Genomic DNA, 26,161 nt, shown 5'->3' with positions numbered 1-26,161 from the left:
AAATTATTCTTTCAAGGTCCACAATGTGAGTATAAACACACTATACATAAAAATGATACAAGCCCCCCACCCACTGTTCTATAGACATACACATCGAATCCCAAATTCAAATTAATTGTATCACAAATCTGAAGTTATAATAATGCTGCCAGTTACATTAAAAGAAAAGTTGTCTTGAAAAGTATGAATTTAGATCTCTATTAAATGTCACAGTGCTAAAACATGGCCAAAATTATTCTACTTTATATAGTTTGCAGTGACTTCTCCCTACCACTAGATGGTACTGTCAGCTTCAGAAATCCAGGGAATAAAATGGGAGCTAGCTACATAATCAGTATATATTAATCATCCTTCTTAATTATCTCAAATATCCTGTCTCAGTGTGCTCATACTTGTATTCATCAGATCATGAGTCTCAATCCTCAGCTTAACATACAGCATAACATAGTCTCAATCCTCAGCTTAACTTGGCTTGTTTGAAATAGGGATGGATACCCCATTCTCCATGATGTGCTTATTTCACATTGTGTGCCTGTATCAAAATATCTCATGTACCCCATAAATACACACCGACTCTGTACTCACAACAATTAAAAATAGTTTAAGAAAAAAACCATATAGGGCCACTACAGTCTTAAAGAGAATGAAATAAATGCACTGTTAAAATCTGAAATAATGAAAGGTGGAAAAGCGTACTCAATCTTTCACAAAGGATTTTCCAACTGAATTCTAGAATTCAGTGAGGAGAAAACAGAAGAAAAGCACTACTAAGGTTTTTTCCGTCATATTTTATCACCTCAAAAAAAATTGTTATTATTTATCCAGCATGTTTATCTTAAAGACTAGATTTTGCTAACGACTGTATTTTTAACCAACACTTTAAAGTATCTGGACTAATCTCGAGTCCAGAAGTGGAAACAATATTGTTTTGTATTATAAAAGCCAAGATCTAGAGATCAAAAAGGGCCACCAATTTTAACATGCGAATACCAATAATTGGGTAAATCTTCATAAAAGAAACAACTTCCTAAAACAACAGTGCTCAAACCATTAAAATTCTAAGCAACATATTCTCAAAAGCAAAACACAAATTTTAAAGATCTCTAATCTAAATGAAGGGATAGAACAATCGCAGATTACATCTAAGCCATTTTATATTGCTAGTAAAAGTATCAAAACCATCTGTTTGAAAAGGTTTGAAACAAGTCAGAACTCAATATCAGAGTTTTCCCATACTTTTTACAGACCAAGTGCAACTTGGCTAACTATATATAAACATGACTAACCTGGTTTTATATAAATTTAAGTAGAAACAAACTATAAAATAATTTTTAAAGTTTGTATTTTAAATTTGGTTACTTATTAACACATTGGCATTTTTTAAAGTACTACAGATGTGAATAAAAATATAACAGAAAGCCTGGTGATCACAAAATGTACTACTATTACCAAGCTCACATCATTTATAATATGACAGTATCAAGGATCCCATTTATCATCCTTAAAGAAACACGCAGCTGGCTGGGCACAGTGGCTCACACCTGTAATTCCAGCACTTTGGGAGACCGAGGTGAATGGATCACCTGAGGTCAGGAGTTCCAGACCAGCCTGGCCAACATGGTGAAATCCTGATTCTACTAAAAATACAAAAATCAGCCGAGCGTAGTGGCGGGTGCCTGTAATCCCAGCTACTCAGGAGGCCAAGGCAGGAGAATCGCCTGAACCCAGGAGGCAGAGGTTGCAGTGAGCCGAGATTGCACCACTGCACTCTGGGCAACAGAGCGAGATTCCGTCTCAAAAAAAAAAAAAAAAGAAAAACGAAACAGAAAAGAAACGAGGCCGGGTGCGGTGGCTCACGCCTGTAATCCGAGCACTTTGGGAGGCCAAGGCGGGCGGGTCACGAGGTCAAGAGATCAAGACCATCCTGGCTAACGTGGTGAAACCCCATCTCCACTAAAAATACAAAAAATTAGCCAAGCGTGGTGGCAGGCACCTGTAGTCCCAGCTACTTGGGAGGCTGAGGCAGAGAATGGTGTGAACCCAGGAGGTGGAGCTTGCAGTGAGCCGAGATCGTGCCACTGCACTCCAGCCTGGGCAACATAGCGAGACTCCGTCTCAAAAAAAAAACAAAGAAATGAAACACGCAGCCACCAGCATAATTTCTTACTAAAGACAGATTTTCAGCATATACTTTACAAGGACTTTGGGGTAAAAGTTTTCTTAAAAGTTCAGATCTTGGCCGGGCGCGATGGCTCACGCCTGTAATCCCAGCACTTTGGGAGGCTGAGGCAGGTGGATCACGAGGTCAAGAGTTCAAGACCAGCCTGGCCAACATGGTGAAACCCCGTCTCTATTAAAAATACAAAAATTAGCTGGGCATTGTGGCGCTCATCTGTAATCCCAGCTACTCGGGAGGCTGAGGCAGGAGAATCGCTCGAACCTGGAAGGCAGAGGTTGCAGTAAGCTGTGATCACACCACTGCACTCCAGCCTGGGCGACAGAGCAAGACTTCGTTTCAGGAAAAAAAAAAAAAAAAGATGTTCAGATCTTTTTCACTATGCACATTAGTTTATCCTAAAACTTTTCTCAATTCTTCTAAATGTACTGAATGTTGAGATATGTCTTATGGTTAAAATTAATATAGTATAATTCACTAATCTGTACTCAAATTTCTTCTTGAAACTGAAAAGTGGCTGAAACGTGGCTAAATGATGTACCTTCGGAGTTATGTGCAGTTTTCTTGTGTTTTCGGCAATAGACCCTACAAAAAATGAAGAAATCAAAAATTAGTAAGCAAACTAAATTAAACTCACTTTTCAAATTAAGAAAACGAGCAGTACACTTCACCCCATTCACTAGCTGGATTCAAAAAATATTATTAAACTTCCTGTACTATTTCTCTAAGTATTAAATTTCTTATCAAAAACGCCCTTTATGATGATGATGAAATGCTTTGAAATGGGAAAAATTTTTACAAAAGCCCAAAGAAAGTATGATTGTTAAAAAAAAAAACTTAAAGAGAAGTTAAATAATTACATGTAAATTCCTTGTGAAGGTTTCTCTCGTATTTGAGCTTTATCATGCAATGCACAGTGGTAGTGGTATGTCCTGTGACATGTTTTCACATCACAACCAATTGTTGCTCCAGGACAATGGCACAAAGAACACATCTACAGCAAAACGACAAAATAATATTATTAGTATGTGACTTTCTAAGGCTGTATATATCAGATTAGAGGCATATCAATTTCTGTCAAGGAAAACAAATTGGTTATTGAAAAGTTTTGTAATTAATGCTACTTTTGTTTTCTCTCCTTAGAATAACCGGAATAAAATTCTTCTGGGGTATTTTTATCCCATGTTAAACACTGACAAAATTAACAGAATGTTATTAATGTCTATTGTTTCATTATGGTCAAGAGAAAATTTGAAATACTGTAATTCAGGAATGTGAGCTGTATATAACATTATAAAAGAGACCTTTTTATGCAATCCAGATCTTCCCGGGTACAAGTAACTGGAAATGTCTCATACCAGAAAAAAAATGTTTTCCTTAAAATTTCCACTTAATTGCTAGGCGTGGTGGCTCATGCCTATAATCCCAGCACTTTGGGAGGCAGAGGCAGGCGGATCACAAGGTCAGGAGTTCGAGACCAGCCTGGCCAATATGGTGAAACCCCATCTCTACTAAAAATACAAAAAAATTAGCTGGGTGTGGTGGTGCATGCCTGTAATCCCAGCTACTTGGGAGGCTGAAGCATAACTGCTTGAACCCAGGAGGTGGAGGTTGCAGTGAGCCAAGATGGCGCCACTGCACTCCAACCTGGGCAACAGAGCGAGACTCCGTCTAACAAAAAAAAAAAAAAAAAAAAATCCACTTAATTAATGAGACTCTGTGGGAAAAAAATCTCACACAACTTACTATTTGAGAACCTGGTAAAATCCATTTAAAGTGAGGAAGGAGACAAGGTAAAAGAATTAGGTAGTTTTTTTAATACCTTGAGCTCTGAGACTATTTTGTGATGTCAAGTTGATTATATTGTGAAAATATGCACAGTATTTCAATTTAATCTATGTCACTTACCTCTTGCACTATGACTTCACGCAAACAGATAAAAGAACAGATTCTTTCAATGTATTTTATTATACCTTACCTTTTGAATTTAATGGATAATTCATATTGATTAACTAGCTCATGCTCTACATTTAGGAAAAAAGTTATCTTTAAAAAGTTACATAACTGACTTTCAGTGGTTTTGATTAACATATCATAATGTACTGTACCAAGTGAACTTTTATAATGAGGCCATTTAACTGTACATGACATGCCAAAATAGATTCACAACAAGCTTAATCTAAAAAACTGTTCATTTGTTTCTTGGTTGCTGGACACCTTGTTCTAAAGTGTTCTCATCCCTCTTTTTATTAATTTGAACATAAAGAACACTTAGCATTCCTAACTTTTGGATTACTCGGCCTCTAAGCAATACTGTTGTACCAAGAGGCTAATATAAATTCCAATAAAATTTCTTACATTTCTCTAAGCAAGTCAAACACTCAAACTCTCATTCAAGCTATCATTTAAAAAATATTCATATATGTCAGAAACAGAAACAGTCTCACTACAGCTGTTTCCCAGAAAACATGAGGGCTAGTGCCCATTACTGATACAAGAAATACCCCTTTCTTCCTTAAATAAATACAGAAACTTCAAAGTATTACTGTATAAAGAAATACTATGCCAAATTATCAAGAAGGCAAAGCTTCTGGATGGCTTATAAATTCCTAAGGAGGTATAGCATTTGAACTGTAGCTTAATTACAAAGTTCTATTATATTAAAGAAATTTTGGAAAACACAAAAAAGCACAAAGAAAATTTTTAAATCACTCATACTCACCAAGCAGAGATGCCTCACAGTGTTACAATGCTTATGTGAAACGTAATTCTACACGTACTATTTTGCAATCTATTTTTTTAATGCATCAAACACTATCCCACTTCACTAAGAACTTTAGGGAAAGTAGTTTATCTTGAAACTTACATCTAAAACAGGTTTAGATGGGTACATTTTGAAAAAAATATATTAAATTTAATTAGCGAGCAAAACTGAAAAGAGAGGTGCCATTTAAAATACTATAGTGAGCTCAACAACGACAAGATACAGTTAAGATGGGCACTGTTGTATACAGCTGGAAATTGGTACATACTCTCTAGAATGCAATTTGCCTTATTCAACAAGGTTTTTAAAAAATTTGTATTCTCTAAGCCAGTAATTTTACTCTATAAACCTAGTCTAAAAAATAATCACACTCAAGCAATTAATGCACAAGCACATTCATTGTAGAATTATTTAGAACAGTCTAAAATGTAAAACCACCTATCAACAATTGAAAAATGTTTAGGTCCGGGTGCAGCAGCTCACGCCTGTAATCCCAGCACTTTGGGAGGCTGAGGCGGGTGCATCACCTGAGGTCGGGAGTTCAAGACCAGCCTGACCAACATGGAGAAACACCCCATCTCAACTAAAAATACAAAACTAGCCAGGTGTGGTGGCGCATGCCTGTAATCCCAGCTACTCGGGAGGCTGAGGCAGGAGAATCACTTGAGCCCGGGAGGTAAAGGTTGCGGTGAGCCAAGATTGTACCATTGCACTCCAGCCTGGGCAAAAAGAGTGAAACTCCATCTCAAAAAAAAAAAAAAAAAAAAAAGAAAGAAAGAAAGAAAAAAAGAAAAGAAAAAGAAAAATGTTTAAATAAATTATAGTATACACATATGAGAGAATGTTCTACAGCCACTCTTTTCAAAGAAATTGGAATGGCTCAGGAAGATCTATGTGTAATGTTAAGTAAAAAAAAAATGAGGCAGGATACAAAACTCTGTGAATTATGAACCCAACTATGTTTATAACATAGATTCTTTAAAACAGGTAGAAGTAAAAACAGCAAAATGCTAAGTGGCTATCTCTGGGCGGCTGGTTTTCTTCATAATACTCTGTATTTTGATTTTTCTACAATGGGCAAAAGCACTTTTATATGCAAAAATATTATTTAAAAAACAAATTAGGAAAACTCTAGTAAATGCTTTCAATACCCGTCTCTCAGCGTGGTGAGAATAAGATGGGAACCAAAAACCCAAAATATACCAAAATAGTTTTTGGCTGGTTATAAATTTAAATCTGCCCAAAGTAACTGGTTTTAAGCTGCTATGGTGAAATACATGCATTTTGCAAATAACCAGTTAACTACAGCAACTCAGGACAGATAATTTTTTTAAGCTTACTTTATTTTTATAGTCAGTTTCACTCAAGAAAGACAAGAAAGAGGAAGACATACCAATAAAAAATATTTTCAGAGTGGAAACTTCTTTACAAGGTTAGAAGTTGGAATTTTGCTAAATTAGAATTCCCAGGACCTATTTTATGCAGCATTCACATACAAGCAGTCAAATTTCTGGCAAGGTACTAACAAAATAGCAAAAATTATCCATAATAAAGCCAAAATACAATGTTTACATTTGCTTGCTTACCTATGAATACAAAAAGGGAAAATTATCTTAGTCTACCATGCTATATTCCAACCTCTAAAATAATCCTTTTCCTCTAAACTCCTATGGGACTCAAGATATATACTGTTCATTTTGGCTGTTATCATTTTACTCCATTATATGGCTGATTATCTTTATAAATACATAAATTTTATCAATCAATTCATTCTAGACAGAATTTTGTTTTGAAGACTAACACTGTGCCTTACAAAGTAGTGCTCAGTAACTATGTCATTGCAAACATTCTCTATCATTGAAGATCTTAATCTTATGGCATATTTTTTCTCATTCATGTTTCTAATACCTGCAGATTTAACATAATTATCTTCAGCTACTTCTAAAAATATTTAAACATTCTGATCTAGGACTGGGAATGGTGAAATTGGGGAGATCAATCCAGTTGGAGAAGCACAGAATGAACTGTGGCGAGAATGTTTCAGGGAAAAGATTAGCCCCACTAGAAACAAGGTTGAGAACTAAGATGAGATAAAAAGAAAAATTAAAGAAGCTGAGAAACCAGATAGGTGGCTAGTCCAGCTTAAAAAATGTTATAGGATATAAAACAAAGAGGCCTTCCCTAGAAAAAGGTGAAATAACTGGAAAATGGGGACCCCTCTACCACAAGGCACCTGGTTGGTTATACCCTAATAATGGCTCCAGTATCTCCCTTTACACAAAACATCTGCTCTCCAATTTACCACAGTCCCTACTGGGCCTTCAGCAGAATGACTGTCAGCTGCCATGTACCATCATGCTTGCACAGTATCCATGGCTCCCTTAAACGTGGGAAAATGAAAGTTAACCTGACAGAAACATGTTTTTCAAACATGGCCTGTCCTGTATATCAGATATTCTGTTGAGGGCTAATTTCCTGCTTCCAACATAGGCAAACATGTTAATTCTCAGCTTATCCTGCTTGAATCCTGATTTCAAGTTCTTGATTTAGACAGAGGTGAAAACTTCTTCATTAATAATAATTTTTCTCTTACTTCCCTATTCAGTTTGCTACCTAGTCGACCTAGTAAACCTTAATAATTAATTATCAGCTTCAAATTAGGGATACTGGAAAAAGAGGTCCTGTCTTATTACAGATATTTGCATGGCGTCTCTATCGTATTGTTAGAAGCTACACTAATTTAAGGTTAAATTGTGCAACATAAGCAGAGTCTCAAGGAGCTGACCCACTGATGAAAGAGGAACTAAGTCATGCATGAGAGGAGACACAAGGAACTAAATGGACTGAGACTTAGCTAATGTCGGGCAGGAGCCAGAGGCTGGGACATACCTACTCCTCAGTCAACTTAACTAGGACAGGACTGAAATTCAGTTTGCAAAAAGAAGTCTTAAAGAGCAAAAAGAAAAATATTGCTTTCTCAGTAACTATAGGGGAGTAAAATGAAAATGAGATTGCCAACTTCTACGACAAGGCTCTTGGGGAAAAGCTGGAACCTAATGGTCAGATAGAGCCATAGGGAACTGACGGAGAAAAGGCTGTCTGCGACTTAGCTTTGTCCAGCTTCATCATCCTATATCTAATATGTCTGTCAGTAACTGACTATCAGTGTATAGATACACATTCCCACAGCCAAGCAGTTAACTGTTCTCAAGAAACCTGCTCCCAGAAAACTGCTATGAATGCACAGACAAGGCAAAGGAGGGTACAAAAAGAGGTTACGTTCTTGAGCCTTTAGGCAAAGAAAAAAAAAATGCCAAAAGCTCTTGGAGTAGGGAACGCTGTACTGAGGATATTTGCACAGGAGATATGAGCCAAAAACAAAGTGAGAGCAGCTTACCTTACGCAGGTGCTTGGCTTTTTGTTTTGTTTTTAATAACAGGTAATACTACCTCCAATAAAAACTAGAAAGTGACAGTACAATTGGGGGCAAGTTTTCAGAGATGCCCCCAAAATGCTCCTTAACTCCAGCTTCACTGCTTTATTTATAGTAATACCTCACATATCCAAATAACTAGACAACAGAGTGGCTCTGAATTATCTGGTTAACTGCTGTTTTTATTTGTTAAATTTATGTGTTAAAAATTCCTAAAACAATGCCACTTCATGGGAGGGTGGAATATGAACTCATAACTGTTTCTGTTTGATCCTTTAGTTACTATTTTTTTAAAAATACAGCATTTTGAAGGAAGTCTCATAAAAACACAAACTTAACACTACTTTTAAGGTTTAAATGGAAAGCCAGAAAACAACAGTGAAATCTGAAAGCTGTCAGTCACTGAAAAGTGACAAGTTGCTTGAAAAACAGATTAGGACCTTAAATTCCAGGTGCTTCTAAAAAATAGGGCCACTGAAAAGTACTCATTAAATTTTTACTAGATTTAACAGACTAAATCTAAGTAGTTACTGAATAGATTATTTCAGATGTCTTGGAAATTGGAGGGAAATGAACTAAGCCTTAACCTCATCTCCTGACCTTGCTCAGAATATCACATACTCCAACTCTATCCGACTTTCTGCATCATGATTGATGACGAATATAAATTATCTTATTGGAGTTTCTGAAGTTTCTTTTTGTGTATCTGAAAGATTCAGACAGACATTTTCTGAGCTCAGATTTTTATGTCCAAGCTTTTCTCGAGTATGGGTTTTTCCAGCTGAGGGTACTCTAAACTGCTATGCCGCTTGCTATATTTAGTCTGTGAAGAACACCTCGTCCACACCTATGCTCAAATAAGTACCAAGACAGCCCCCAACACCAAGAATACATTTTGTTTATATTATTGGTTTTGGATCTCCTCCATTAGCAAAAATAAATGAGGATTTTATAATGAAATTAATTGACAGTATTCCCAGTTACCAAAAAGTATTAAATGGAGGCAAATAAAAAAATTATGCATTAAAAAAATGTATTCAGTAATAGCCAAAGACCCAATTTTCTCCATTATTACACTTCCAAGTTTCTCTTTGACCTTACATTCATTCTCCTTTATCACCTCAAAAGTAAAGTTCATTTTAATATAAATGACTGGTAAAATACCTGCATACATTAAAATTAATCTGCATGCCATAACTGGAGCTTTTAAAAAAATTCACATTTATATGAATACATTCACAATTCATGTATACTTAGCTACACAGATGACAATGAGGCCACTGAATAAATCTTCAGGAAGAAAATTTACCTCTTTTCCTCCCTACAGAAGGCATCCTGTGAGCCTAATCCACGGGATTTACAAACTTTGTTTTATTTACAAAAAAACTTTGTTTTTGTAAATAAAAAGTTTAATTAAAACACAGCCATGCTCATTTCTTTGTGTATTGTCTGTGATTTCAACTGAGACCACATAGCTTACAAAACCTTAAATATTGTCTGGTCCTTTACAGAAAGTTTGCCAACCCCTGACCCAAGGCAATGGTCCATAACCAGGGTTGTTCATCAAAAATCACCTGGGAGGCCAGGCACGGTGGCTCACGCCTGTAATCCCAGCACTTTGGGAGGCCAAGGCGGGCGGATCACGAGGTCAGGAGATCGAGACCATCCTGGCCAACATGGTGAAACCCCCAACCCCGTCTCTACTAAAAATACAAAAATTAGCTGGGCGTGGTGGCGCGTGCCTGTAATCCCAGCTACTTGGGAGGCTGAGGCAGGAGAATCGCTTGAACCAGGGAGATGGAGGTTGCAGTGAGCCAAGATCACACAACTACACTCCAGCCTGGCGAAAGAGTGAGACTCCGTCTAAAAAAAAAAAAAAAAAATCATCTGGGAACATTTTTCAAAAGATTGTGTCTGCAACACAACCCTCACCCCTGCCCCTTTTCTGATTTAGTAGAGTTGGTTAGGTACCACTGCTCTTAACGATTTAGTAGCACCAATAGTCATCTAGAATCTTCAGCTTCTGTGATTGCAGAAAGCAAAGTGGCAGCATTCTATACAATGTGGGTATTCCATTTTGCCCCTACTGAATGCTAAGTAAGTCACACAATCTACTATAAATAGCACTGGCATTTAATACTTATTTAATATTTTTTGACCACTTCTTCCTCCTTGAAACTGTTTGTCTTTGACTTCCATAGCATCACTCTCCTGGTGGAACACATTTCAACTCTCGTTTTCTATGAAGCTTTCTGACTTCTCATAATTGTGATCCTCTTTCCCAGCTCTCCTGTGCCATTCTTTACATACTTCTAAGGCTAAACCATATTTATTCATGTTTACATTCAAAGTACCTAGCATTGTGCTGGTAGAAAGTGGGCACTCAAGTATTTGATAAACTGGTGAATTCTAAACTCTATACTATATGGGGCCTTGACAAATATAATACCTAAGGAAACAACAAACACAAAACCATACTGAGGGAGTGAAGGCTGAAGAAACATGAAAACTCTCATGTTTGAGGCATACACAGCTCTCTACTCTCTGGAAAAAAATAACCAACTCATTTTTCCCTCTAAATTACTCTCCTCCCTTTTCAAACTGCTCAAGTTGTAAACAACACTAAAATACTAATTAACCTAAAGAGAGGAATTTTGTGCTATGCCATGACTTCCCTGGTCAATTTATACCTAGCCTGTTATTAAGGCTTCACACTATTATCCAGCTTAAGCCCTTTCCATCTTCAAAGTCCACCAACAATGAGCGCCCACTTATTTATTAGAACACTATTGAGCACAAAGAAGACATCAAGCACCATATTAAGAGTTTTCTATGCAGTATCCCCATATCATGCTAGGCTGGGCAAAGAGAATACAGTCTTACTCTCCCAGAGTCAACAATACAGTGGAGAAGAAAGGCTTGCACATGTGTATCAAATACAATGCATATTGTGTTATGCTATATGACAGAAACGAAGTGTGAAGTTTGAGCTGGATCTCAAAAACAGACAGAACTTTTGAGAGGCAGCTAGGAGGAAAAAAGAGCCGCAAGCAGAGGTGAACATCAGTACAGGCACCGCAGTGGGGACAGAGACAGGATGCTTGGAAAACCTAGAGGAGAGAGAATGAGATAAGGATGGAAAAAGTGGGTTAAGACAAGACTTCTGAATGGCAGGCTGAGGGTTCTGGACATTATATTGTATGCAGTAAGAAATCATGAAAGGTTTCCAGTTAGGGAGTGGCATTAGCTTTTAAAAGCAGAGATCAAGTAACTACCAGTAGTATGTTGGAAGGGTGGGAGGAGCAAGACTGGACATAGGGTAGCATTAAGAAAGAAAAGGCAGGCTGGGCGCAGTAGCTCACGCCTGTAATCCCAGCACTTTGGGAGGCCAAGGCGGGCAGATCACGAGGTCAGGAGATCAAGACCATCCTGGCTAACACGGTGAAATCCCGTCTCTACTAAAAATACAAAAAATTAGCCAGGCATGGTGGTGGGCGCCTGTAGTCCCAGCTACTTGGGAGGCTGAGGCAGGAGAATGGTGTGAACCCAGGGGGCAGAGCTTGCAGTGAGCCGAGATCGCGCCACTGTACTCTAGCCTGGGCGACAGAGCGAGACTCCGTCTCAAAAAAAAAAAAAAAGAAAGAAAAGAAAGAAAGAAAGGAAGGAAGGAAGAAAGAAAAGAAAGAAAGAAAGAAAAGGCAGAGACATCCCACAAATAGAATTGACGTGACTGATACGGAAGAAGGAAGAGTTGATGGTAAAGGATTCAGAAGGAGAATCAGGTTTCAGGGAGTGGGCGCGGTGGGGGGGTGGTGATGAATACTGGTTTAGACAGGTTGAGTTTAAGATGCCTGCAGGACATCTATGTAGAGTAGACAAATATGCTGCCATTATTATACTTCATTCTCCACAGTGACTATTGTATATCACCTGTCTCCTGAAAAATCCTGCTTTTACCCTTCCCCATCCCTTCCTATCTGAGTTGAAATTCTTCTCTAATGTTGGAAGACCCTGCAATCATCCCACCTTACTCAACTGGAATGGGTCTCAAAGACCTATTCTGGTATAGCTAACCTATTAATATTTCCTAGACTCATTCCATTTTTTTAACCTTACCAGCTCTAGGAAGCAGTCTGAACTATCTCAATAGGTAAGACTCCTTCCAGACAGAAGACACCCTGTTTCTTTAAAATGCTAAGTACTCCATTGGTACTGAGTAAATAACAAAGTGAAGACTATGTGGAAATGGTCTTTTTATTTTCAGAGGCTACAAAAATATCTGGAGGGTAATAATCACAATATTCTTCCATAGGATGTGTATAGGGTTTTTGTCCTAAAAATTAACAAGATATTACTATTTAATATCTTGTTATGTCTGATTATGTCCTAAATTCAGTACTATTTCCATCTTTATTAGAAAACTGCTAAGCTGTAATCCTTATGTTTCTTTAAATGTGATTTTGGAGTGGGTAGCTTAAAAGATAGTCTAGCGTAACCTGGTGATTAGGAGTTCTGGCTTGGGAGTCAACTGACCCTGGATTCAAATCCCAGCTCTGCCACTTACTAGCTATAGTCAGGTTACTTAACTCATCTGAGCCTCAATTTCCTCATATGTAAGATGAGAATACTTCCCTATCTCACAACATGATTATCAGCATTAAAAAGGATCATATAATTTAAAAACTTAGCATAGTCCCTAGCACATGTTAAGTGTCTAACAAATGTTAGCTATTTCTACTACTAGAAAAAGCAGGAAAACTGTTCAGAGGCTTTCATAAGACACGAGTAAAATTTAGTTTGAAAAAAGGGAACGTTTAGGAGTGACCTGAGGACAGTCATCAAGTATATGAAGGGTTTTTTAATAAGAAAAAAAACCTCAAATATTTATTTAATGGAAGGAGACAGATCTAAAATGGCTTTAAATTAAGAGAAATACTTAATTTATACAGAAGGATGAATTTCTCAACTCTGAAGAGCGTTATATATTACTGGTCTTGTTTCAGGTTACTTGGGTAGAATCACAATTTCTTGATATATTTAAGAACAGGGCAATTTTTTTTTTTTTTTGAGACAGGACCTCACTTTATCACCCAGGCTAGATGGATACAGTGGCACAATCATAGCTCACCACAGCCTCGAACTCCTGAGCTTACGCAATCCTCCCACCTCAGCCTCTTGAGTAGCTAGGTCTACAGCAACACGCCACATTTCAAAATTTTTAAATTTTTTTGTAGAGATAGGGATCTCACTTTGTTGTCCAGGCTGGTCTTCAACTCCTGGCCTCAAGCAATCCTCCCAGTCGGCCTCCCAAAGCACTAGGATTACACGTGTCAGCCAATCCTCAGGCCAAAAATCTTATCTTGAGTGGCTTGTAGGAAATCTTGCATAGGGGTAAGACAGGTGAACTAAATGGCCTTCTGAACTCTTTCTTTTCTTGTAATCTGTGATATAATCTGACACCGGTACCAATTAGAATAATAGCTATCTGCAGAGGCAGGCGGATCACCTGAGGTCAGGAGTTTCAGACCAGCCCGGCCAACATGGTGAAACCCTGTCTCTACTAAAAATACAAAAAATTAGCTGGGCGTGGCAGTGGGCACCTATAATCGCAGCCACTGGGGAGGCTGAGGCAGGGGAATTGCTTGAACCTGGGAGGCGGAGTTGCAGTGAGCCGAGATCACGTCACTGCACTCCAGCCTGGGCAACAAGAGGGAAACTCCATCTTAACAAAAAAAAAAAAAAAAAAGAAGAAGAATAGCTATCCAATGTAGATAGTAGATACCCTTAGTAATCTCACCAGCTAGCTTCATCCAGAAACAGTAAATTCTTCAAATATCCTTCTCTCAAGTATCTCCTTAAACAAATTCAAAAAAGCAGTGGTAACTCATAATTTTACTTGGAAATGTGCATTTCTTGGCTAGATGACTGGAGTTAAGTAAGAATAGATGGTACAGATGTGGTATCTCCATATGGCTTCAGTTGAAACTGGAAATCATACTGGAAAAATATATATCTGTCTAAACTGCAAAAACAGGGCATCAAATCATAAAAGCCTTATTACTCTGGCAAATTTTTCCTGGTCCATCTTGGTGCTATATAATTAAAGACCGTGTAAAGGAGATGAAAATGTTCATGCAGAATGGCTTTCCTCCTTTGATCCTTGTGGCTGACATGAACCTTGGAAAATTGCCTGTGGCAGCAAGAACATAAAAACCACCCACACCTCCTGCTCTACTGAGCCCTCTCATCCTCAACTCTGACCCACCTGGCTGTTGATACATACACTTTAACCTCAAGCCCTAGCCTCCTTATCTCTCTGTTCTTTTCTTTGGGGCAAGCGAGCAACTTTGGAGTCAACACCAGATACAGATTGAAATTTGTCTTGAAAGCACTCACGGTTCAGTACTCCAGTTTTTGATGATTTTGAGTGAGTGTTCATGACCTACTTTTCACCTAGAAATCCAGATGAACAGGAGCCAGAGCAAACAGGCTCACGGGATAAAATGCCTTAAAAAGTCAATTAGGGGCCAGGCATGGTAGCGCACGCCTGTAATCCCAGCACTTTGGGAGGCCGAGGCGGGTAGATCACCTGAGGTCAGGAGTTCGCGACCAGCCTAACATGGTGAAACCCCGTCTCTACTAAATACAAAAAAATTAGCTGGGCATGGTGGCGCACGCCTGTAATCCAAGCTACTTGGGAGGCTGAGACAGGAGAATCGCTTGTACCTAGGAGGCGGAGGTTGCAGTGGGCCGAGATGGCGCCATTGCACTCCCGCCTGGGCAACAAGAGCGAAACTCCATCTCAAAAAAAAAAAAAAAAAAAAAAAAGTCAATTAGGGAAGCTGATTACCTAGTTTATATGCGGTTTATCTAGTTACATAAAGCTCTTCACTCTTTTTTTCCCCCTCCTATTTGATTCATAGCCCTTTTATTGCTTAGACAAATTGACACAGGGAATAGTAGAGAATCAAACTTAAATCTAGAATTTTGGTTACCTGATAGCACATCATGTAAAAATGATATAATGAAAGAAGCAAAACTGAAGGCTAAAAGGAGTTTCAAAAATTATTTCAAACCTAAACGTATAAATGTTACACTCTTATCCCCTATATAAGTTGTTTAAACTGACATTCTAAGGGAAGGAAACGGAGCAAAAGTTCTTCCCTTCTGCCACTATTCCTCAGTGCTCACGCCTGGAATCCCAGCACTTTGGGAGGCCGAGGCGGACAGATGGTCTCAAGTGAGGAGTTCAAGACCAGCCAACGTGGCAAAACCCTGTCTCTACTAAAAATAAAAAAAAATTAAAAATTAGCCAGGCATGATGGTGCACACCTGTAGTCCCAGCTACTCGGGAGGCTGAGGCAGGAGAATTGCTTGAACCCGGTGGAGGCTGCAGTGAGCTGAGATTGCACCACTGCAAATCCAGCCTGGGCAACAGAGCAAGACTCCATCTCAAAAACAAAAACAATAAGTGGTGGCTACTATTTATCAAGTCCTAACCATGTGCCCAGCACCACCTTAAATCCTATATACTTCCTCTTTTAATTCTGGCAATAATTCTGGGAGACAAGTACTGTCATTATCTATCCCCTTTTGCAGGTGAGGAAAACATGGCCTGGAGAAGTAAATAACTTACTCAGGATCACCTAGCTAGTAAATGACAGAGCTGGGATTCAAACTCAAGTCTGTTACTAAAGCTTGTGTTCTCAATTCCCAGTATTGTTCCATTCCCTAGATCAAGGAACAAGTTTCGTTATTTGTAACACACTACACTTGGGGAAAAAATTATCTCCCTACACTATAACACTAAAAATTAATCAAAACAATTTATAATAGTAAAACTCATACAAAGTTCTGATGCTTTAACGAATAGGTCCAAGGCCGGGCACGGTGGCTCACGCCTGTAATCCCAGCACTTTGGGAGGCCGAGGCGGGTAGATCACGAGGTCAGGAGATTGAGACCAAGGTGAAACCCTATCTCTACTAAAAATACAAAAAATTAGCCAGGCACAGTGGTGGGTGCCTGTAGTCCCAGCTACTTGGGAGGCTGAGGTAGGAGAATGGTGTGAACCTGGGAGGTGGGGAGCTTGCAGTGAGCCGAGATCACGCCACCGCACTCCAGCGTGGGCGACAGAGCGAGACTCTGTCAAAGAAAAAAAAGGTCCAAATAAATTAAATCTCCATTGAACTTGGCAATACTGACAGATGTATACTGTTGCTTCATGTAGTGTAACACTAGGCATTGCATTTGTTAACAATGTTTCAACATTAGGGACCAAAACTGCTTTTGTTCTGACTATACAAGCTGTGTCAAGTGACGAAACGCTAACAAGTCAGGATACAGAAATATTTTCCAGGAATATTCATAATGTCAAGCAATAAATAAAGGGGTAATAAGGTTTACAGCACAATCACTTTCAAGTAAGTATCATTCTTTTTTATATCTGCATTTATTTTAAGGACTAGGAAATAAAAACAGTGCTATGGTTCTCAGAAATCAGCACGGTAACGTGAAGAAACCTAAAACCACCAAATAAAATTCACATTTAAAAAACAGGGCTTTCTAGGCTGGGCATGGTGGCTCACACCTGTAATCCCAGCACTTTGGGAGGCCAAAGTGGGCAAATCACCTGAGGTGTGGAGTTCAAGACCAGCCTGACCAACATGGTGAAACACCGTCTCTACTAAAAATACAAAATTCGCCAGACATGGTGGCACATGCCTGTAATCCCAGCTACTTGGGAGGCTGAGGCAGGAGAATCACTTGAACCCAGGAGACAGAGGTTACCGTGAGCCGAGACTGCGCCACTGCACTCCAGCCTGGGCAATGAGAGTGAAACTCTGTCTCAAAAAAAAAAAAAAAAAAAAAGAAAAGAAAAAGGAAAAAAAAAAAAAAACCCAGAGCTTTCTATTACTATCTACAGTTTTTGGAATGGGGAAGATAAACATTTTCACAGTTAAGGTCTCACTACAACAGAAATGGTTTGACCTCTGAATTCTCATTTATACTAATACTGATACTAGGATTTGAGACTATCCTAAAGCAAATCCCAAATGACATTTTTGAACCCATATTTCTTCACATTGCTTTTTATGTAAAACGACTAATAGAAGACTACTTTTCAAAACGTATTATTCCTGATCATCAAAATGATAGCCCTCCTCTTCCCATTACTATTTCATCCAAAAACTACCATCTCAGAGTCATTGTGAAATAAGAGGTTATTTAGTAACTACAAACACAGTTATATGTTTGGCAAAACCCATCTTTTAAAAAATGAAATTGGATAGTAAAGCTATTAAAGGTGCATTTATGGATGTAATTTTAATAAAGTGTTCAAATGAGAAAAATAAAAATAAATCTTCCCATTAATTGTTTCAAAGTAGCCGGGCATGGTGGCTCACGCCTGTAATCCCAGCTCTCAGGGAGGCAGAGGCGAGAGGACAGCTTGAGCCCAGGAGTTCGAGACCTGCCTGGGCAATACAGTGAGATCCTGTTCTCCACAAAAAGGAAGGAAACAAAAAAGACAAAAAATAATTGTTTCAAAGTAAACCATAATGTGTCATAAGTACCAACTTAGATGACATTACTATTCCAATAGAGCAATGTAATATCTTACTAATATGGTTATTGGTAGTGAAGACAACTACAGGAACATTACTCTAACGCAGCTTCAGAAAAGCTCCTGTGAAATTCACTGAAAGTTATCCAAAGTCATAAATGTCGTGTTATACAGCTGAACTACAGTAAAATACTTTGTTCAGCAAGTGCTAACATTTTCCTGTTGAGAGGCTACTGTCATGTTCATTTGTAATGACCATAACTTTATGATGGAGATGAAAACATATCAGAATTATGAAAAATAAACTTGAATGAAGACTTTAACACAATATATACTCAAATTAACCAAACTGTTTGTTTTCTAAGTAAACAGCCTCCAAAAAGATTTTAATTCTCTTTGAAAAGCAAAAAAAATTGAATAGTATAAATATTGACTCATTCCTTTTTGTTGAGTGGTAAATAAGATAAACCCGGCCTTGGATTTTGCTGGCTCAGAAGAAAAAAAAAAAAAAAAAGCCTGCAATTTAAAATTATACTCAGTTAATAATGCAATACACTCTAAAATAAGCAATTTCCTCTTTAATGAGTTTAAATAATTTTTATTCTCAAGAGGCAGAAATACCAACTTACCAGCTTCGTGCCTCTTTTAATTTCCTTTTGGACATCTTCAATAGAAAATCCACCAAGACTTTCATTATCAGAGTGTGATGATACCAAAGCAGATGAAAAGAGCTATAAATTACATTTAAAAAAAATTAAGGTTCATATATAAATTAATTACAGTAAAACAGTAAATAAGATGTTAAATTTAAATGGTAATTTTCTAGTAAAAATGGCATAGCATTAGTGATAAACCATTTCTTAAAATTTAACTGAGTTTTTTTTGTTTTTGGTTTTTTTTTTTTTTTTTTTTTTAGTATTCAGGAACATTCATGTGTTATTAAGAGTCTCATGAATCGTTTCAAGGTCTCTGTTGTTGCTGGTATACTTACCATGCACTTATGGTGCGCTGCCACCTTCTGGTTTTCAGATATTAGTAACTGTCCACATTCCTTGTCTCTATTTGACTTACAAAAGCCACATTTGCGCTGTCTTGTAGGCCCTTTTTTCTGTTCAACTGAGCTTGACATGATTTTTAAATTGCCTTTAGAATGCCACTTTAAGCCTCAAGAAATGCTACAGAGAATAAGAAGGGCGACAATGTTAATTTTATTTTAAAATCAGTTTATACATATTCATGAAAGTTGTTAAAAATTTGACCTAGGTTTTAATATACACATTTTTAAATGTTTATTTAGTATAGACAAATTAAGCCACTCTAAGCCCCAAGAAATGCTACAGAGAATAAGAAGGGTAACAAAGTTCATTTTGTTTTAAAATCAGTTTATACATATTCATGTAAGTTGTTTAATGTTTGACATAGGTTTCAATATATACATTTTTAAATGGTTATTTAGTATAAATAAATTAACATTAAAACCTAAGATGCCTCCGTAATAAATACAGATAGACAGATAGATAAATAACAGACAGCTAAATGAAGTTTAGAGTAATTGAGAAAAATCAAACTGCTCCCAAACTGGAGGATATGTGAAATAACTGACACTATTTCTGTGTGGAGAAAAATGTACAATGTATAATATTAAATTATCCCCTGCTGGCATAATTAATGTAAAATATTTTCATGTGTAGCTAGGTGCCCTTTCAAGGCGATAAAGAATTATACCTCTTAAGAACACGGTAAAAGCTACTAAGGAAACTTCAGAATACTCCGTGGGAACAGAATTCTGTAATTGAACAATTTCTTAAAGTTCACATATTGATAAAACAATAAAAGTAAAATGAATTTACCTAACTATGACTTTGGTGCACTTTAAAAATTATTTCTGAGTTTAAAAAAATCAGGAATATGTCTTTAATAAATTAATTTTTGCTATTCTATTCCATTTTCAAGTAAATAAAAAGGCTTCTGACAGTCTATTTAAAAATGCAGACTTTAAGACCCAATTATTTATAAAACAACCATATTATATGACTAAGATTTACTCCAAACCTGCTTATCAATTAAAGTCACAAACTGATAGTGGTCTTCTAAATGTAGTAACTTCCATACTTAAATTAGTAATATTGTGTAAAGGAAGAAATTTTTTTCTGAATGAGCCTTAAATTTGGTCACATTTTAATTATAGGTAGTAGTACAGGGTAGTCAAAAAAAAGGGAAGGAAAGCTCTAATATGAAAGGTTTCAGATTTAGATCATCAATCTTAATATGGATTCTTCAGAAGAAATTTAAAACCAGTTACTTGATTTGTATAGTTTTCCCAACTCAACAGGACTAAGCAGTTCAAGATCCAGGTTGCCACAACACACGTCATAATCAAGAAAAATCTCAAACTTTTGTCTTAAAATTAATTTACTAAATTCTTTCAATTTGTCTATACGTTTGAACAGTTTCATAATACTATGTTGAAAAAAAATTGTCTAACACTACATTGCAGCTGAGAAGCATTCGTTCACCAACAAGAACAGTAGCAGCTGTATGCTAGGAAGGTTAATCTCCACAAACTATTCAGTGCTTTTCAATATAAAATTCAGATACTTAATCAAAATTTAACCTGAAGCCACAAAGAAAACATGTCTTCTCATCCATTTATGTCTAGAATTTTCTTTTTAACACAACTTCAAAGGCCCTGACAGTCTCTGCTTTGATAGGTTTAACAAACTCTTAATGCTATCTATAATTTTAAATATCTCAGTCTTCCAAATGACAACGGATACTTTACCATAGTACTGTATTCATAGCACTGGCTATAAACCGTGAAACTGATTGAAAACAGGCAGCAAATACTTTTAGAATTAAAGAAAAAAAAAGGACATAACAGAGAAACAAAAGAAACAAAAGGGAAGTGTGTTTGCATTTGCTCAGGCAAGTATCTGTGTTCGGTTGCTTTATCAAGAGTATACCTGCCCAAATTTTTAGAATTAACTATGCAAAATACCAAAATTCATAAATAGCATCAGAATTTGCTATTATATTTGAGTTCTAAATTAGTTTCTTTACTACTATGCAATGAATAGTAGGCACTCTGAAATCACCATAATAATGTATTCAGCATTACTCCCGGTCATCCTAGCCAGTTGAAAGGATGGCACAGTATAAATCAAATCCGGTACAGACATCTTTAATGTGTAATTTCCATACAATCCTAGCACTGGCTATAAAGCTGGCTTAAGATAAAGAAAATTTCTAGAATGGAAAAAATCACATCGTATTCTTAAAATTAATTCCGAAATGGTATCCCCAAAATTCGATCTATATTTAATTCTGCCTCTTCCAATTTATAAACAGGCTAATTTCTCATCCTAATTTTGAGAACCTGCTTTTCTAGATATCAAAGACCCCAAAATCTAAAAGAGATAAAAGGTACACTTTATTTTGCATTCAAAAATATTCTAGTGTATTTTTTTCTGTAATCAGCTTAAATTTAATTTGTAAAGTAAGAAGAGCCACAAAAAAAGTGCACCAAACCAATTAAAAACTTTCCCCAATGTGCAATGACTAAATGGATTTTTCCACTAAAATTCAAATAATACATCTGCGCATATCTTGGTAATTTTTTTAGTCTCCTTGTAAAACATGAAGTGGAGAACATCATGGAAACAATGACTCCTAGCAAAAATGTCTTTATCATAAAAGTACAGATTTTTATCTAATGTTGTCACATTTGTGGTCTCTACTTAAGCAGAATAAGGGCATTCCAAGGACCAATACTAAGGGGTTCATAATGATCCACAGCTATATGGCATTTTAATTTTAGTCTAAAAGGTTTTTCAGGCCATGCGGAGATCAAAGTTTGATGCTTTCACGCAACAATGAAGCCTTTTCTTTAAAAGAAACATCGCATTATGGAAAATACTACAAAGCAGAAATAAAGAGGCAACAATAACAGCGTGAAATACATAATTTAAATGCCTGGAAAAAAAATAAAAGCTAGATTAGTTAAGCTGAAGCAATCAATGCATTTCTGATTTTTCAAGATGCTGCGAAGCACCAAGGTAGAAATAACCTGAAACATCAGAGAGAGCATTCAAGAATCAACTCCAGAGCTCATCAATGCCTGGTATCTGAAAAAGCATTTTCACAGAAAAACAAACAAAACAACAAAAACTGCAGTTCCGGAAGATTAAAACATTCCACGCGAAAGCAAGCTGAAATATACAAATCAAAACAGATAACAAACGTGATTCCCCAAAGAAGCAGTATTTCTAACAGGAAAGTTACAGTGGACAGAAATAAACGAATAAGATGTACCGGAAGGGCACCTGAATTTGGTTGCACGATATTATTACATGCTTCGCACTGCTTTTTGCGGTTATTCAAAAGGAAACTAAAGGAATTTTCCAGTTGTTTCAAACCCAAGGGTAGAGAAAGAATTTGAACAGTATAAATAAGACCTGACATTAGGTAGTAAGGCAACGAAAATGAAAGATTTTCTAAAAACAAAAGATTTTTTAACTTCCACGCAGAATATCAAAACGAATGGAAATTGGAAAAGAATATCGTGGTGTTCATCCATATAATGAAAGACGGTACACATAAAGTACCGGATCCTCTCCGTTATTTATTCCCCCAATACACACTAGACTCCAAGATCTCCCTCTAATCAAGCGCTAAAGTCACAAAACTATCTTCCTCTAAAACACTTCAGCAGGTTCCTTTCCGTCGTAAAGTCAGGGTCCCCTAATCGTCCTTTTCCAATCCTCCCGAATCCAGGAAAATATCATCCTACCACTTTCTTTATGCCCCCTCCCCCAAGAGTTAGCCCTCTCACAGTCTTCGTTGTAAGCTTCCCCTTATACCTCAGTTTCACCCCTAATTCCCCCCACCCCGGAGTTTTTCCTCATTCCGTAAGGCTCTCTCTCTTGCCATCCTAACAATTCTTCCTCTTACTCTTCCCAAACTGGGAGTCTCCCTCCTTCCCAAATATGTTCTAAGCAATGGCAAAAACTAAAAATTCCCAGTTTTTTCCCTCCTCAAATGTTGCGCCCCCTCCCCCGAAGTCTAGGCGTAAGCCTAACCTCTCCTTCTGCACCTCCAAAGCACTTTCTCAGCAGCCTCTCCGCCAAGCGCCTACAATGAGCGGCGCTTCTGGGGTCCCTGACAATAAAGCGAGACCACCAAGAGTCCCCTTTAACAACGGGCAGGGGCGGCGGCCTGGCCACCGCCATCCTCCTTGTCTTCTCCCGCCGGGGAGAGAATGGGGGGCCCCAGGGTTCCATGGGGACTCACCGGCAGGGCCCAGAGGCGGACTGCAGGAGAGAAGCGCCAATGAGGGTAAAGAGAAAGAAGTCGGTCTCGGTTCTCCAGCAGTGCCTGAGAGCGGGGCTCTGTCGCCGGAGGTTGTTTCCTTTCATTCGAGGAGAGACGGGCTCGCGGAGCGCCCTTACGTCGCCCCCCTCGCACGCACACGACCCACAGAGCGTTGATACGTCCCGAGCGCGCCGCGGGCCCTGATTGGCCGCAGAGAGGGGGCAGCTGAAGCCGCAGAGCCATAGCGCATGTGCAGAAACCACCCCCTGTACGGCTGAAGGCGGCAGGCCCCGCCTCCTGTTCGCGCGCGGACCTTCTATTCTCCGCTCCGCCGCTCCGCGGAGTGTTTGGGGGCAGGATCCGAGGAGATAGAGAAAGAGATTCAAAGATATCGCTGTGGGCTGGACGGAGAAGGGGCAGGATTGGGATGGAAACCGTTGGACAGGGGCCCTGGGTAACCAGTTCACAACAGTGATTCACGTAGACAGGCCTTATCCCTTACACTTGTTCGCCGAGGCCTTTTCACATCCATTATTTCATTGTACTCTCATGGCATCTCTTTGAGGTCCTCCGTTCGTTTTATTGCCAGGAATGACTGAGAAGCTTGTAGTGGAGTCAGCCTGCCTGCATTTCAATCCTTGGGCGAATCGTTTTAACCTCTATACCTTTTTTTTTTTTTGGTCTTTAAAATGGGGATAAAAATAGCGCCTTACGGGTTTGTGGTAAGGAAGAAATGAAATAATGCTACTAAAGCGTGTTATTAGCATCCCTGGCATATAACAGACTCTCCATAAATGCTGGGATTATCACAATCGGAAAAGATAAGGTGATTTTCTTTATAATCTACACATGTAAACCAGACACCTAGACGAGTGCTTTCCTCTTTGGTGTATTGGAGCCATGCTTGGGTTTGAACTCCAGCTCCGCCACTTCTAGCTCTATGACCTTGATCGCTTTGTATTACCTCTCAGTCCCTCCGTTTCATCCTGTCCAAAATGGAGATCATAATAGTACTCGTCTCAAAAGGTAGTTGTGAGAAATGAGATAATATATGTAAATCACACAGAATAATGCCTAGGCACATAGTATGCCCTATGTAAGGGTTAGCTTTTGTTATTTTCTATGGGCTTCACAGACTTTAACAACAACAACAAAAAAAAGCCTTAACAAACCAGTGAAAATTTAAAGATGCTCTTCAAGAGCCATTTTTCCTGTAGTGGCGGTGGATTTCCACTGTCTTGATCCAATGCTGTTTCTATACTGTTTCGTCAATCTTTTTACTTTTCTCTGCAATGTCAACTTTAAAGTGTAATTTCCTAAGCAAACAGTGACCATGGTGGTGTGACGTTGGACTCTTCAAATAGATACCTAATAAGGGTGGACAAATCAGCCATTTAGCTGCAAGGAACCCTTAGCCCTTTAACCCAAGGCCCTATGCTGTGAAAGGGAGTGGCTAAAGATTTGCATAAGAAGAGCCAGAATGTGTATTCCAAACATTTATGGTGTATATGAAGACAGGTTCCCCAGCATCATTTTCTACCGGCTTTACACACTTACTGATGCCAGGATGAGACAGATGATTGTGTAACTGACAAAATGCAATGCCTATGCAGTATGCCATCTTTTTAAGTTTCTCCCCAAATCCCCACATTTTGCTTTTATTCATTATTTCATCCATGCATTCATTTCAACAAACTTTAAGTCAATAAACACTTGCAAAACTACTAAGTTCCAAACACAATGGAGACCTAGATCAATACAACTCAATCCCTGCCCTTGAGCTCATGGTCGAAAAGAAGAGACAGCAAGCAAACATACACAGTGTGATGCGGTAAATGCCGTATTACAGACTGTGGCTGGTACAGGCATCTTCTGCCTATTATGTACAAAGCACTATGCTGAGGTACGACACAACAGTAACTAAGACACAGCCCTTGCCTTCAATTGTTTACAGTCTACCAAGAAAAAGTTACAATAGGAGATAAACTGCACTGAGTGCCTTAAAAGGTGGAAAGGAAGTGCAGAGAGAGTTCAGGAGAGGGAGATATCAGTGGCTCCAGTTACTTCCAGGCCCCAAGTCTGGTAGCCAGTCCCAATTAGCATGGCTGATAGATGCAGCCTGTTATTTCAAGGCCTACAGAAAGGAATCGGATTGTGATAACATGCCCTTAATGCCTGGGGATATAGCATGAGATCTAGTCATCTCTTACTGATTCACCAATACACTCTCACCAACACTCTTCCAGTTTTTTTCTTCAGGCTCCAGATCTCACTTTTTCCACCTCATTCTCAGCAAAGGCATTAACTTTATGACTTATTTAGCAAAGGGCCATCTGAGCTAAGCTACTTTATCTTACACACCTACCCTCTCATGCTGCCTTCAAGACTCAGAGAAAGAGCTGTCCCTCTTGCTTTCTAAAGCTTTTCAAAGCTGTGCTTTTAATTACATCTTTTCCATGCTCTGGAGGATCTGATTTCCTGCTTATTACCTGCTCCGGCAGCATCTACTGCCCTGCTCTCATTTGCCTTCAAACTATGGGATTCATCTACTTTCACTGCCAGACTGCAGTTGTTCCTTTGCCTCCAATTGCTCTCCAATCATTCATTCAGCAGGCATTTACAGACATCTTCTGTATGCCAGGTATTATGCCAGACCCTGGAGATTTGAAAAGGAACAAGATATGGCTTCCTATCAAAACACCAAATTGTATACATTAAATATGTACAATTCTTATTTGTCCATTAGATCTCAATAAAGCTGGTCGGAGATGGAGAAAGATGAAAAAAAAGGCACAGCTTCTGCCTTCAATAAATTCTCAGTCTAATCAGGAAGAAAAACAGGTGAGCAGAATTTTAGTATAATAGGTGAACGGCTATAATAGAATTATCTACCACAGGGATTGGTGGACTCAGTC

At 38.2% G+C, this 26,161-nt stretch overlaps 1 protein-coding gene across 15 annotated transcripts in view; it reads right to left on the bottom strand.

Moving 5' to 3' along the window:
* PHF6 (PHD finger protein 6) overlaps positions 1-23,424 on the bottom strand; it is a 55,486-nt gene extending 32,062 nt beyond the window's left edge. For 3 of the 15 annotated variants that reach the window (XM_009235265.4, XM_054544105.2, XM_063721018.1), the window contains exons 1-5: positions 23,226-23,412; positions 18,928-19,111; positions 18,566-18,667; positions 3,037-3,170; positions 2,718-2,761 (exon numbers count right to left, since the gene is read on the bottom strand). In XM_009235265.4, coding sequence (XP_009233540.1) covers positions 2,718-2,761; positions 3,037-3,170; positions 18,566-18,667; positions 18,928-19,065 — 418 coding nt within the window. In that variant the 5' untranslated portion in view covers positions 19,066-19,111; positions 23,226-23,412. 15 annotated transcript variants of the gene reach the window in all.
* Positions 23,425-26,161: the final 2,737 nt, after the last annotated feature.

This window comes from Pongo abelii, chromosome X, assembly GCF_028885655.2.
Source record: "Pongo abelii isolate AG06213 chromosome X, NHGRI_mPonAbe1-v2.0_pri, whole genome shotgun sequence".
Lineage (NCBI taxonomy): Eukaryota > Metazoa > Chordata > Mammalia > Primates > Hominidae > Pongo > Pongo abelii.
Note: the sequence above shows the minus strand (reverse complement) of the source record. Positions and strands in the feature narration are given on the sequence as shown.